The sequence below is a fragment of the Puntigrus tetrazona genome, chromosome 3 (genome assembly GCF_018831695.1).
Source record: "Puntigrus tetrazona isolate hp1 chromosome 3, ASM1883169v1, whole genome shotgun sequence".
NCBI lineage: Eukaryota > Metazoa > Chordata > Actinopteri > Cypriniformes > Cyprinidae > Puntigrus > Puntigrus tetrazona.
The window spans coordinates 12,720,651-12,735,762 of NC_056701.1; the positions used below are offsets into that span (position 1 = coordinate 12,720,651).

The 15,112-nt window shown below is 39.2% G+C and overlaps 1 protein-coding gene across 1 annotated transcript in view; it reads right to left on the bottom strand.

Moving 5' to 3' along the window:
- cacna1aa (calcium channel, voltage-dependent, P/Q type, alpha 1A subunit, a) overlaps positions 1–15,112 on the bottom strand; it is an 81,101-nt gene that overhangs the window by 38,661 nt on the left and 27,328 nt on the right. The window contains 19 exon segments of the mRNA XM_043228204.1: positions 4,560–4,666; positions 4,917–4,976; positions 5,212–5,341; positions 5,694–5,832; positions 5,926–6,263; positions 6,679–7,184; positions 7,863–7,995; positions 9,315–9,421; positions 9,783–9,850; positions 9,952–10,069; positions 10,158–10,230; positions 10,374–10,505; positions 10,619–10,731; positions 11,113–11,225; positions 12,335–12,541; positions 13,275–13,349; positions 13,702–13,758; positions 13,991–14,106; positions 14,457–14,560. Of these exon segments, the coding sequence (XP_043084139.1) occupies positions 4,560–4,666; positions 4,917–4,976; positions 5,212–5,341; positions 5,694–5,832; positions 5,926–6,263; positions 6,679–7,184; positions 7,863–7,995; positions 9,315–9,421; positions 9,783–9,850; positions 9,952–10,069; positions 10,158–10,230; positions 10,374–10,505; positions 10,619–10,731; positions 11,113–11,225; positions 12,335–12,541; positions 13,275–13,349; positions 13,702–13,758; positions 13,991–14,106; positions 14,457–14,560 (2,696 nt within the window).

The window sequence follows — 15,112 nt, forward strand, 5'->3', positions numbered from 1 at the left end:
AGTAGTAAACATGCATTGCCATATTGCACGTGACTTCATCGCTGTGGTGACAGTTTCTGGAGTTAGTTGCCATGCCTCCTTGTTATTCATGATCTCATGATACAGTGCTTTAGAGATCATACTGTCACATGGCATACGATAGTATGTCACATGGCATTGTCATATGACCATAAGCACTTCACCTGCAGGGCAATGGAGACCCGAATCTCTGCTGGGGTCTGTGATTCATACAGATTTATTCTACATGGTACTTTTATCTGTCAAAGCCTTTTTTCACTCCGATTTATTAACACCAAATCCAGCACTCAGCACAAAAAAAATCAAAACAGACTCCCAGCAGCCTCAAGTCCGTCAGCTCAAGCAGTTCACAGGCTCAGATCAGGAAATGTGTACAACTGTGTGGCCTAAACACACACAGACCTTCTCAACAAACATCTCTCTGGAGACTCTCTTTTTATTCTCTAGAGATGTTCGGGATCAATTCTGTCACTAAAGATTTACTTCGTATTTTCTGTGCCACTAACTTACTCAAGCATGCTGTATTAGACCATGCGGTGCATCTGTCCTATTCCAATATGTCTTATTTGCCAATCATCCCTATTAGTAAAAGTAGAGTACACCTGTTGAAAGGTTTGTGTAGTAAGCTGGGATGAGATGTTTATGCAAAGATCTTTGAATACTAAATGGCCCACCAAAAAAAAAAACACACAAAAAAAAAACGGTGATCACATGTTCTATCTACTATCGCTTCGAGTTGCCACATTGCTTGAAAACATGATTCGCAATGTTTTAACCCATATGTTATATATTTGTTTCTGATATATGTCAGCACAGGGAAGTACATTTTGGCATCTGTTTCTTTGAACTTTCTCTCTGTTTCTCTCTATTTCAGCTGACTTTTTGCCGCAATAAATAGACTGCCTAATTGGATCTTGCGTTGATCAAAATGGTGATACACATCTCAGTTGGACAGTGCCCTTCTAGGAGGTGAGCAGTTTGATTGTCTATAATCCCATTATTGTGCTATCTTTCTGGGCAAAGACCCTGTCCAGCCCTAATAGGCCCTAATGCATTCTGTGTTGTCTTGTTTCACTGCTGTACATGGGCAGCTCTGCAGAAGTGATCTGTATTTAGAGAAGTTTCTTTAAAAATTTAAAACAAAAAAAAAAAATCCCATAATAAAGTACACTGGTTTTCCTGTTTATACCACCCATCACATTTATATAAAAATATTAATGTTAATTTAAAAAAGGATAATTTATTTGTTTCCTGCACGTCACACTTCATATTAAATAATAAATATTTAAAATAATGTGATTTTAAAAGACATAACAAAGATTTGCTAAACTTGATAACAGGGACAGCAGCAGCCATTTTAGCTTTGAAACGTCCCATTACAAGTTCAGAACAAGGCAATGTTTCTTATTTATTTATTTTACTGTTGAAATGAAACTTTTTTTAAAAATAAATATATATTTAAAACCTGCCTTTCCAAATTATTAAACGCGCCTGCTAGAAACCTGCTTTAAATCAGTCATACCACACTTGCTACACATTTTAGAGAAATCGTATCCGAAGGCCCGACACAGAAACAAAGAGACACACACATACACATAGACACAAACACGTATGTTAACACATTTAGGTGTCCACATACTGTAGAATGTACCAAGAGTTGATTAGCTGTAAGATTGAGTTACTGCAGCTTGCTAAAGAAATGACATGACCTCGCCCTTGGCTTGTGTCCTATGTGTGGGGGACGTTTGGACGGACAATCAGACAGACAGATCAGTCTATAGAAGGAGAGGACAGGCGTGTGATGAGAAGGACAGGCAATAAGAGCAAACAGAGGGGAAAGGGAGAAAGAAAGAGACATTACCCCTCTCCTTCCCCTTCGCCTCCTCCGCTGTAGGTGTTGAGAGATGATCAGAGACAGGAAGACAGAGACGGACAGAGCCAGAGACACATACAAAGACACAAAACACACACAGAGACAGAAAAAGGCACAGGGAAAGAATGGGGTTTTTGAAGCAGGAAAAATATCAACATGAGACAGAGAATACAATCACAAAATAATGGCAGAGCTCCCAGTTTGGCTTATATGTGGACACCTAATCTAGTGTGAACACTTGAAACAATTTAAATACAAATACAAAAAAAAAAAAACCATATATACAAACAGAGTCCAGAATTAACTTTTTGCTACACCTGCCTGACTTAATGATCATAAATGCAGACTGAGAAACATTCGCGTAAACATTCATGTATTCGCTCCTTTAATGAAATAAAATAAATAAATAAATAATAAATAAAATAAGTATTTAAAAAATGAAATAAAATGAAGGACGACCTCTTCAGTGATATTTAACTATCTTCTGTGGTGGTCATGAAATTGCATTTTTCCAGTTTCCAGTTTCCAGTTTCATTTACTCGCCAAAGCTTCTTTTTACTTGCATTTGACGTTTCTGCAAGTGCTAATTTTGGACTCTGTACACAAAGTACTAAATAAACATGCACAGATACATACACACAGATATGAGTCACTCCCTGAAATTGAGTAAAAGGTTAAAACAGACTCTGTGAGAGACAGCAGAGATATGGGAACTGTTCCCACGCTCACAGCCAGGGAGCGCCAGTCACCCCAGAGCGCCTGCCGTTCTGAGCGCACTATCGCTGTGTGCAGAGAGAGGGAGAGAGGGAGGGAGAGAAAGGAAAACTGGAGAATCTAGCCGTGATAGCAAAGAGTACAGTGTTTTTGGGACAGGCAGGCACATCCAAATGCCTCTTTATGAATCGCCTGATAAACTTGTTTCATGCGGGAGCTAAAGACGTGGGTGCAAATGGAAATGGGGTTGGTGTGATTGGTGGTGGGGAAAACAATGCTCAAGGATTCAAGGCAGTTTCTTTAAGAAAGTCATGCTGGGAAAGATAATCAGTGCATTTTGCAAGCTCTCCTCAAACAATGTTACTTATATTTTTCCTTAAATGTTATTGTTTCTACTGTTTTATGCCTTTATAGAAACTTCTATAAATATTGTATATATATAAAAAACTATAGCAATCAGGTCTTAAAATGTGGCATAAAAACAATATATTATATCTTTATACTACTTCACACAAGGTCTGAAATATTGTTTAAGTATCTGGCATTCAATCATGTCAGACTTGTGTGAGCAGGTCTTTATTAATATAAATCTGACAGCCATTCATTGCTATGCATGGTACATGTCATGTGCTGTGTGTTTGTCCACCTAGTCTAAAAAACTTTCTTGTGGAAAAAGAAAATGTGTGTGATCACATTTACAGTTGTTCAGGGACTGAGGAGGATGTACACAAACACATAGACAGAACCATATAATATTACTGTTTCAAAGCATTCAGATTCTGGTATTTCAGGAAGAAAAAAAATTGATCCGGGTTCATATTTCTTCCATTCATGCTTTCATTCAGGTCACCTGACGTGTCGATTCCCAGAATCTGTTCTCATGCTCTTTGCTAAGTCTGGAAAAGAGCTTTAACATGCATTTTTTTTCCAGTTTCATATTAACAGATGCACCTTTCTGACCTCTCCCTCATATTAGCAACACTCTCAGTCAGTCCAGCAGCTGGTTTATGTGCTTCCGCTGCGATCAGATACACAACCTGGAACAGTTATTTTCCTTTATTCCTCGTGTCAGCTATTCTTTCTATTAATCCCTTCTATTTGTTCCTGCCCTTATTTACAGTAATTTATTTAACTGATCATGTCACTTTGATCTTCACACGTTGGTTAATTTCTGCATGGATTATGACAGAAACATACTACTCTAGACCCAACTATAAACCCTCATCACACGATTAAGCATTATAACTCATTCCACATGCAAATCATCAACAGTCAAGAGAGGTTATTTACAGAAATAAATCCTGAATATAGAAGGAACATAACTAACTATAAATAGACGATCAACGATACAAAAGTGTAGCATATGGTGTCTTAAATGTTTCCCCCTTGCTTTTTCGTTTGCTTCTTCTTATTTTCTGTTTTCTTCGTTGCTTCCAGGTATGTGGCATAAAAATGGAGTGTAGAAATACCTGAGGTGAGTGTGGCTGGATGCTCCAAAGAGTCCTGGGCACTAAAGGGTTAAAGGTGCCCAGGTAGGGTCATCACCCTCATGGAAATGGGCCCAAGCGCGCCCACTGGGTAGGCACTGGGCAAAATGTTGCGCATGATGGGGCAGGGTGGGGATATTTGGTGAAAAGTTACCAAAAGCAGATCCGGGGCTTAATGTGGGGGTTGGGGGTTAAGGAGAGGAAAAGTTAGGGTCAAGATATGCCAAACGCACAGAACTTGGGTTGGGGAAAGAGAGAAAGGCAGAGAAATGGTGATAGAAAGAAAGAGAGAGGGGGGGGGCTGGGTTGTATGGGTAGCAGGCTGGCGCTCCAGGGTGGCAGAGAGCTGTGCCGACTGCACAGGCGTTTGACCTGTAGAGAGCAAGACGGGAGAGGACAAGGAGAGGCAGCAAGCAGGAGAGGAGAGGGGAGTGAGGCATGAGCGCTGGGGCCTTGATGACACTTACGTGAAGGCGAACGCCACCAGGGCACCACTAACCACTATAAAGTCCAGGATGTTCCACAGGTCACGAAAATAAGAGCCTTGATGCAGGACAAGACCTAAATCTACCATCTGAAACAGAGAAAGAAATATTTAGTAAGTGCACTGCAGTTCAGAAGTCTGGGGTGTTTGAAAGGAGTCTCTTCTGCTCACCAAGGCTGCATTTATTTGATCAAAAGTAGCAAAATTGGTATAGTACCCTATAGTACTTTCTGATTTTTGCATGACACAACATGGAGACCAATAAACAACAAGTATAAAAAGCATGAGTGTAATTTGTTGAAAGGTGAAGCAGAGACAGCTGTGCAGGATAGATACGTACCTTAATGAGCATCTCAAAGGTGAACACACCAGTGAACACATAGTCAAAGTACCGCAGGACCTGCAATCACAAAAAAGGCATTGTTAGCAATAAAATTAAGCCCTTTATTATTAATATGACAAGATGAATATAAAGAAGTATAAATAGATGCAAATTATGGAGAAGCTAGTAAATTAGGTGATGATTAAAAGCAAAAGATGGATAGATACATGAAATGTTTTCTAGTGCAGTAGACAAAAATAAACTGAACCACAGAGACTTAAATAAAGTTTGCTGAGATGTGGGACTGTCTTACGTTGTTGCGGGGGGATTCGGGCCATACAGGGTCTTCGGCCGCCAGGGCAATACTGCTCATTGCAATGACCAGAAGAATACACATCTCGAAATATCTGAGCGTGACGATGTAGTGGCACAACCTCCGAAATCTACGATGGAAAGTCATACAAATACCTGTTAATAACAAAAACAGCAATGTCTTTTGAAAGAAAGCATATTTAATTTAATAGAAGAACTCTGACTCTTTTAGTTTTGTTTAATGTTACCATGAAAGAGTGTTTTTACTTCAATAATTAGAGAACTGGAGAAATAAAACAGGATAATAAATAGTAGAAAATAAGCAGGGCAGGACTTGATTCATTCACTGGAATTAACTGGACTTTGAAAAGTGATCTTATTAAACCAGATATTATTGATATTTATTGATTGATTATTAATACCGACCAGCTGCAGAGTCACAGTTCCAGGACTGTCAGTAAATTAGCACGTTTCTGCACTCACGGGTTAGTAGTAGTCAGAATGAACATTGAGGTGTAGGGTGGCATGGGTTTAGGCCCCCCATCATCTTTTTCATCATCATCATCATCACCCTTTGTGTCCTCCTTCTTGGGCAGGGGTTCTGTGTTGGCATTCTTGTTGACTTTGGAGACATGAGGAAGGGAATCAGTATAGTAAGGCATGATTAAGACAATAAATAAAAAGATGAGTTATTATCCTTAGGTCTTCCTCTCACCCTGTAGGATGGCGTTACTGGAGGGGAACATCGGGGGAATGTCTACGGCAGTGTAATCAGGGTTCATGCCCAGATGATCAGTGCTGGTAACATTAGCAGTGGTAGAAGAAGGGTTGGTGAGAATGAGGCTGCTCTCGGTGCCGGTATGTGCCAAGCCGGCAGTGTGGGCACTGTTGGCCAGATTGAGCAGACTGTCATGAGGAGTTGAGTTACTAGGCGGCTGTGTAGCAAGCTTGTTGTTCATGGCATTGTCCAGGTCCTCGCTGTACTGACTGTCCTGCCTGGACAGGGTTTTCTGAATGGGACGAGTGGTGGAGAGAGTGGGGCCATGACCATCCCTAGAGAAAGACAGCAGCATTTAGTGTGCCACTTTGAAAATGTCACTTATAAATACGTAGAATACTACAAAAAAACTGAGGATGGCAATGTTTTTTTTCATGTTTTGTAAATTTTTTACAAAATGATGTTCCTTTTTAACAGTTATGTTATATAGCACAAAACCTGTCACAAGTAGTATTGATGTATTTGTAGTAATAGCCAAAATTATATTTTTTAAACAAAAAATCATTATTATATTAAGTAAGGATCATGCTTCATAAAGATGTTTTGTAATTTCCTACCGTAAATATATCAAAACGTAAAAAAAAAGATTTTGGATTAGAAATATGCATATATACACAAACACACACACACACATTATATACATATATGTATATAAAAACATTGATATATATTAATTTCAGCTAAACTCACTTCCTGGTACGATGTCGCACCCCTCTCTCTTTTCTTCCTTCACCCTCATGGCGATGATGTCTGTGTTTCCGCTCTCCTCCATCTGCATGCTCACACTCAGGTCCTCTATCCCTGCCCTTACTCCTGTGTCTCCTCCCTCCGCCCTCTCCCTCATCCTTTGCAGCTTTATGGTGCTGACGGGCCTGGCTGCAGCGCTCGCCATGCTGATGCCTGCGGTGAGACTCTCTACCCTCCCCATGGTTCTCTGCACCTAAAAGACTCCGCCGAGATCCCGTGGAGTCCCCCCTTTCCAACGCTGGCCAGGGCTCAGACCCTCCACCTCCACCTCCACTCTCTCCCTCATTGAAATTGGGCTGTTTGTGCAGGAGCTGATGAGTGCGCTGGGGCTGGCCGTCACCAGGACGAGTTTTGTTAGTATTGTTATTGCGATTCTCCTGAGGGTCCACGACCAACGGCCGGTCCAGATGTGTCTTCATATCAGGACGAATGTGACGAGAGTATGAGACCTAGAGGCAGCATAAGAACAAAATAAACAGCCACACATTTCAACCAAATAAGAACTTAATTTAAGACAAAAATCAACCAAAATATTACAGCTGAGACAGTAGTAAAGTAGTAATTTCCTTCTTGTGTGGAATACAAAATAAAGTATTTTGAAGAATGCTGGTAACCAAACAGTTGCTGGGTTCTATGGTAGGGAAAAATAACATAGAAGTCAATGAGGACCAGAAGCTCTTTGGTTACCAGTTGGTTTTGGTTGTCTTTAGCAGGATAAAAAAATTCATACATGGTGAGAAAATTATTTCTCCGTTTTCTGTTTCTTAATTGTTTAGATTGCTTAATTTATTCTGTAAGTATATCTTGCCTCAAAGTATAATGGAAAACACAACACAAAAAACACTGATTATTTTTGTGGCGAATCAGTAAATTGGGGCACTGCATATGTTATTATTAGAAAAAACATTAAAAAACACAAATATCAGTATATCAGTATATTTTATAAAATAATATTTTGTACTTTTTTTTTGAGTAAGATGTTGGCAAATCTAAATGTTAAAAATAATGTAAAAGTAAAATTAAATATTCAGTATTGACCAATGCAATGAAAACGTTTTTTTCCAGCTGATAATTGATGTTTGAATCCATCCTCATGCTTGATGTCTTTCTCTGTCATTTCTTCTCACCTTCCAGCGATCTTCGGGGTCCAACTCATTGTAAAGAGCCTCTCTGCTGTTCATCAGGGTTTGCCGTCTCAACTCACTAGTGCGCTGCTCCCATACAGACTTACAACCTTTGTGGTTCTTCTGTTGCTCCTTACTGCAGAAAAGAGAGAGAGACAGAGAGAGAGACATTTACAGTAGATCTGAGATTAGTAATCACCAAGAGGGAAAAGTGAGGTTGCTGCAGCTACCGCAGGCTGAAAATGCCCACCTACAAGCTACCAGCTACCATTTGTTAAAGAGGATGATTGCACCGCTTGGGTCAAACTCACTCACAGAGCACACACACACAGAAAAAGATAACTATAATAATTCTGGGAGTGAACACATCACAGGCGCCCAACCCTTGGAGCAAAGCATGTGAAAGAGAGAAAGTAAAGGAGATAAGAGGAGAACAGCAGGTGATGAGTAGCAGGATGAAGAGAGAAGAAGAGACGAGGAGTGACAAACCCGTCCCATCCCACCCAGCGGTCTGGAGAACAGAGCGGGGAGCAGCACAGAGAACCGAGGAGGAAATGCACATGTCGAAAAGGCTGATGGGAGAAGAGTGGGAGGTGTGGGGCGAACAGAGAGGCGTTTCAAAAGAACAGAAAGAGTATAAATGAATAAATACCAGTCCAGAAAGTGTTCTGTTGCATCGAGACGCTCAGAGTTTACTGTCACGCTGAGGAGGAAAACAGCATGTGAGAAACACAGAACATCTCTTTGCTCTTCTCCCTCATTCACAAGCTCGTCCTCGCTAATGCACACATATTCTCTCACGATTCTCGCTTCTTTTCCTGACCAACACTTGGATGCACTGGCACACTGACAAACCGGAATCATCCTCAATCGGTCTGTGCCTCTGCATGCAAGCCGTGTGTGTATAACTGTGAGAAGATCACAGATAAGCTTGCTGATGGACAGGAAACACAGCATTATTGGTCTATAGTACCAAAAATTAAAGTAAAAACTTTGCTATCTGTGTTTTGGAACATAGTGACTTCATTAGTTTTTAGCTGGCTAACCATGTTAAAAAAAATTATATGTTCCAAAACGCACTTACCAACCTAAACTGGATCTAAGGCTTCTGAGTGGTATATATACTTTACGAATCCAACAAATAATTTGGCCAGGGAACAAAAAATTGGACTTTGTAACTTATAATTTAGCTTTGGGGTCGGTTAAAATTGTATTTATTTGAAATTTTGTGAAAAGAAATGGATACTTTAATTCAGCTGGGACAATTGTTTGATGACAACCAAAAAAGCAAGATTGTAAGTGTTGTTGTTTTTTTTATTGATCCCTATGTTTATTTGGCTGATACAACACATAGTCTGAACACATAAAAACAAACATAAAAGGAAGACAAAGAAATTGTGGGAGAGAAAATGTGGCAGCAGGACAAAGAAAGAGATATAAAAGAGATATACTCACGCAGCAATGGAGAGGTTGGCTGCAGACAGTGGGCTGACCTCTGCTACTTCCTTGGCCGCCTGAAGAGCCATTTTCTGATTGGCTGCTTCCTCTTCCTCCTGTTCATCCTATACATAGAGAGAAACATGAAGCATATTGGTTCAAATGTGATGCACGCTGATGCGTAGGAGTGTGAAGGATAAACAGTCTGAGAGAGAAGGAGAAACATGGTCATTGAGAGCTCTCGTACTAGTGCCATGCTAGTAAGATAATGCAACTACCATAAGAAAATAATAACTTTTAACTTATCTAATAAATATTTATTAGAGAGTTAACACTGACTTTCACTCAGAAAGCAAACCACACACAGTTTTGTGAAGGGATTAATTCCAGTTTGCATTTATTTTAATATCAATTTTTTTACTTTTACTGAATGTTACTTTTTGTTTGTTTTTAACCCCTGATTTATTACACAAAGAGTGTGTTTACCTTGGTCAGCTCTTGTGCATTGGCCAGATTGTCCACAGCGATAGCCAAGAACACATTGAGCAAAGTGTCTGTTCACAGAAGGTTTAAGGAACATCATATTCACGTTTCACCGGTTTATGTGAAAACAAAGCAAAAACAGCACGCCAGTGAAACTAATGCATTTGGATACAGTTGCCGAAGAGTGTGAGAACGATGAAGAAGACTGAGAAGACCATGCCCTTCTTGACTCCGCCCTGAGACTCGATCCCATCATACATGACCATGTTCCAGTCTTCACCCGTCAGGATCTAAGGTGCAGAGAGAAGGTCCACAATCACAAAGCCATAGAAAGCACACAGAATGATTGCACGCTGTTTGATGGTCACATTTGCTCACCTGAAATACTGTCATTATTGCTGCAGGAAAAGTATCAAAGTTTGTTGGTGGTGTGCCGGCTTCAAAATTAAACCTGAGGAGAAGAAATGGTGGTTATATTATTGTTAGTTTCCATGCCATGCCTTATTCAGGGCCCGGAATGACTCTGGTGATCCATTAAAATAAATAAAATAAATACATTTCCTGTAATTATGTGTATTTTAGTGTTATACTGACTGTCCTCCAAAAAGCTGCATGCCCAGGAGAGCAAAAACCACGATGAAGAGGAAAAGGAGGAAGAGTAAACTGATAATGGATTTCATGGAGTTCAACAAAGACACCACCAGGTTCCTTAGAGACGCCCAATACCTGGAAATTGGAAAGAAGGGCATTTAAAATGCTTAGTCCTTCTTAAAACAGTTCAAAGGGACAAAGAGTGGGACAGAAAGACAGACATGGGACTTGAGACGTTTGAGACTCACTTGGTCACTTTGAAGATCCTCAGTAACCTGAGAGCTCGTAACACACTGATCCCAAACGAGGTTCCTGGCTGGATCATAGACCAGAGCACCTCGAAAATGCTGCCACAAATGACCTGTCCCACACACATACACACACAAAGACACACGCACACACACACACACATATATATATATATATGTATATATATAAAACACACATTTAAAACTCGTTCAATAACAGCAAGCCACAAAACAAAAACCCTTACTCAAAGTCAAACACTAGCCCATATTTGTTTCTCACAATTCTCGCAAAATCATGATTTATTCTAACATGCAAAACACTGAAACACTGATTAAGAAGGTTTAGCACAGTGAATTACAAATTTTACAAACAACTTCGGTAACTGCATCAACATTAAGAACTGAAAGAGCAATAAACGGCTGGTATAACATTTTGGTTTCCTTCAAAATGTTTATTTTTTACTTTTTTTTGAAAAGGGATGAGGGGAACTCACAATGCAGTCAAAACAGTTGAAGGAGGAGTGAAAATAAGGTCTGGTCCCCAGCCCATACATCTTAATACACATCTCTGACATAAAGATCCCCAGGAAGATGAACTCAGCAAAGTCTGAATTGAGGAGAGGGAGGGAAACAAACAGAGACAAAGAGCGTTTGCAAAGGTCAAAGATTCAGTGAAAAGAAAGAAATCCATTTGTGCAGCTACATGTCCAAATATGTAAATGCATTATATTTAAATAAATACTGCATAAACATATGTTTTCATATGTTGTGCAGTATTTTGCCATATTCACAGCAAGAATATTGCTGATTTCAAATTACATATACTGTTCAAATCATAGATACTGTATGCTGGTTAATGCAACAATTAGAAAATATAATGGTAGACAAACTAATTGAACATCCACTGTTAATATGAGCAAAACACTATTTTTAAGTGTCCAAAATTTAATCCTTTTGAGGGTATTACTATTTCATGATTTTTTTTTTACTTATTTGCTGTATTCTCATGCTAAACATGACCAAAGTCTAAAAAAAAGAGCCACAGCTTTTGGGTTTGAATCCACCTTTAGCATTTGAGTCTAGCATTTCTTTTGCTGCTTGATAATAAAAATTGGTGTGTATCCTATTATATACCACGTACCATTATTTTAATGCATTTCCTAATTATGAACACTGGCTTAGTTCAAACAGTTTTACCCATTACTACACATTGGTATTATTTTCGTTATTTCCCTACAGCGGCCAATGAACCAAAGTCTTGCCCATAGGTTTATTTCCGCACTGAAGAATAAGGTGAATGTATTTTATCTCGATGTCTGCATGCAGATCGCTACACAAAAACTTTAGCTCTGCCCACACCAGGCCTCCAGGAGCTCCACTGTTTTCAGACAAGACTAAAGACTCCTTGGAGATATGAAGGATGCATTGCTAGGTGCTCAGATGAGATGAGATTGAAAACTATGAATAATAATCAACAAATAAACAAAGATACAACAAGGAAAACAAAACAACATTTTCAGAAAGTAAAGTAGCAAACCATTAATATGAAAATAAAAAAATGGAAACAACATTAAAACATCAGTATCTCTCAACTCAGCTATATGCAATAAAAAAAGATTTTTTGAAGATTGCTGATTTTTGCACAAAAATGAAGTAAAGTCTGTGTGTTCTGTGCATGTCTACCGAGTGAGTGAGCAGACAGATGGACAGACTTACAGAGAAAGTCGGAGAGCTTTTCGGGCTGGTCATAGTGCACAACAGCTACACACAGTGTGTTGAGTCCCACCAGACACAGCACGGTCCAGTAAAACGCTTGCGTCTTCACTATGTGTCTGATGAAGAATCTCAGCCGACGCTCCTTTTTATGAAAGGAAGAGCCCTCCAGTTTCGAGCTCTTCAGACTGCCCCGTGCAAACGGAGAACCTGACAGTCGGAAAAGAAAAGAGGAGACAAAATACAATGAAATTAAATGAAAGCTGACATTAGGGGAGATAATTTTGGTAAATTTATCAAAAGTTTTTACACAAATTGTTCTGCTAGAAATATTTAATAATTTTGTAAATCAGAATACATATTAATTTTACAAAACAAATGCAAATATAAATCTTTTGGAATCTCTGTGGAACATTTAAAAGACATTTTAAAGGTAACAAAGCTATTCAGCCAAACCAAAAAAACAATTGTATAAGACAGTAGTACCAGGGTTATTTAACTAATATATGTATATATTTCATATATGATTTCCTTTTAGAATTGACATTTGTACATCATATGAAATAAATAAAACAAATAAGCTTTCCATTGATGTTTGGTTTGTTAGAACAATATTTGGCTGATCTGAGCATTTGGACTTTAAGGGAATAAAAATATTGAAAAAAATTTATGCCTTTAAATTTTTTTTTAATTTCTTCATGGAACATGATATTTATTTAATATCCTTATGATTTTTCTATCAAATCTATCATTTTGACCCATACAATATATTGTTGGCTATTACTATAAAAATTCCCATGACTGGTTATGTGGTCCAGGGTCACACACATACACACACCAAAAACTAACATATTTGTTATGGTAATTTTTATGTCAACACCCCATTGATAAACCCTGAGGCAAAAAGTGTACAAGAGTGTGGTTTTATGTAATTCAAATGCACCTATATCTCCATCTCCATCCTCTGCATCAAGCAGGTCTGCTTTACTCTTTTTGATGGTAGGCCTCCTTCGCGAGCCTGTGTGTAAGAGACCACGGTCACACATTTCTAACATACAGATAAATACATACATACATAAAAAAAAAAATGAACAGAAAGAACTAAACGAGACAAATAGGAAGTGAAGTGTGTCTATCACATGTCTGCTCTAAGCTACAGACTGACGGCTCATGTAAATGTGCTCATGAACACTACATTAACTGTGCATATGAACAAGAAGTATACAATATCACCCCCTCAGCAAAGCCAGCACGCTATTGATCTCTCTTCTTTTACAATGGGAAATCAACACCTAGTCCCAGTGAGGGAGCAAAGACAGAAGCAGAGGGGGATGAAAAGGAAGGAAGGATGAAGGAGTTCACGTAAATACCGTCAAAGGGCATCCGGTCATCTGGGTCATTGTCCTCGTCAGCCAAAATCACTTCTTCTGTACCCAATCAAATAAGATTTAAATCAAACCACTGGAAAAGTCATGAAAACGGGGACAGTTTCTAGTGTTTAAAAGAAGCCTAATGAAACATTTTGTACGTTATCAGCACGTTCCAATACTGAGACGCACAAGTGTACAGACATCCGTATCAAAAGAGACAAGCTACTATCTGAATTCTTGGCTTTAGCTTCTCTCTGGTGTATTTAATGGCTCTTTCTATGGCATTTACCTGCTTTGCAGATCCACTCCAGATATCCGTTCAGCTCTCTCTCTATCTGCTGCTGACGCTTCAGCTTAAGAAACTCTCTCCTGTTCTCCACACGCTCCCTTTCTTTGGCAAACTCTCTGTATCACATACACATGCAAACAACTGCTTGTTAATGGAACATACACATTAGTTATTTTGGAGATTTGTGCAAAGGGAAAAAAAACAAGACAGCTTGGCCACAAATTAACAATTAATACCCACTACCTAATTAATTTCCCCCATTTTGGTGAAAGTGTGGCCACTTTTTACAAAAATTTTATTACATCTATTTTTTTCTTCTGCATGTCAGGCATAGAACTTCATAATTAGCATAACATATTTAGGCTATGCATTTTAAGCTTTGGATGTCTTTATAAATGTGGTGTTTTTAAATATTTCTAAAGATCTTTTTTAATAAAAAGAGAGAGATTTGAGAGAGATTTCTTACCCTGACAACACACCCAGCACAAGATTAAGCATGAAGAAGGAGCCGATGATGATGAGGGGGATGAAGTACATCCAGTTCCATGCACTCCCTGAAGCGTCATTGCTCTATAACGGCATAAAATAGCCCAGTCAGTATTATGAGGCACACATCCAAACATTTTTTTCTCACTCTAGCTGAGAGTACGGTTTGTTCATCTGGTTTTCTTTGTATTTGTCTTCCCAAGACTTATCACAGCTCATTTCCAATGGTGTGAAGTAGAAAGACCTCAGAATTTTATTTGGTATTTTTTGTAAGGTGAAGGAGAATTTGACCCCGCTAACAGAGGATGAGAACATCTATGACAGAACCGTGGCAGATCCTAGGACACCATGTTCCATGCGGCATGCAACCTGAGAATGGCAACCATCTGGCCGGGGCTGCTTCATCTGTGGTACACACAGCTGGGTGCTCAGCACCGCTGCACCCTGTCACTGCAGAGAGGAACAAATGGGCAGCCATCTTGTGTGGCATTGCTCCACTGGCTGCCTCTAGGGAAGAAGCCCAGGCTATGAAAGCCCAGATTGAAACAGCCCACAAGTGCAGCTTTAGGAAAACTGGAGATGATGTTACAATCTCTGCGCATTTTTGATATTCAGGCATTTCACGGGGACACAGTT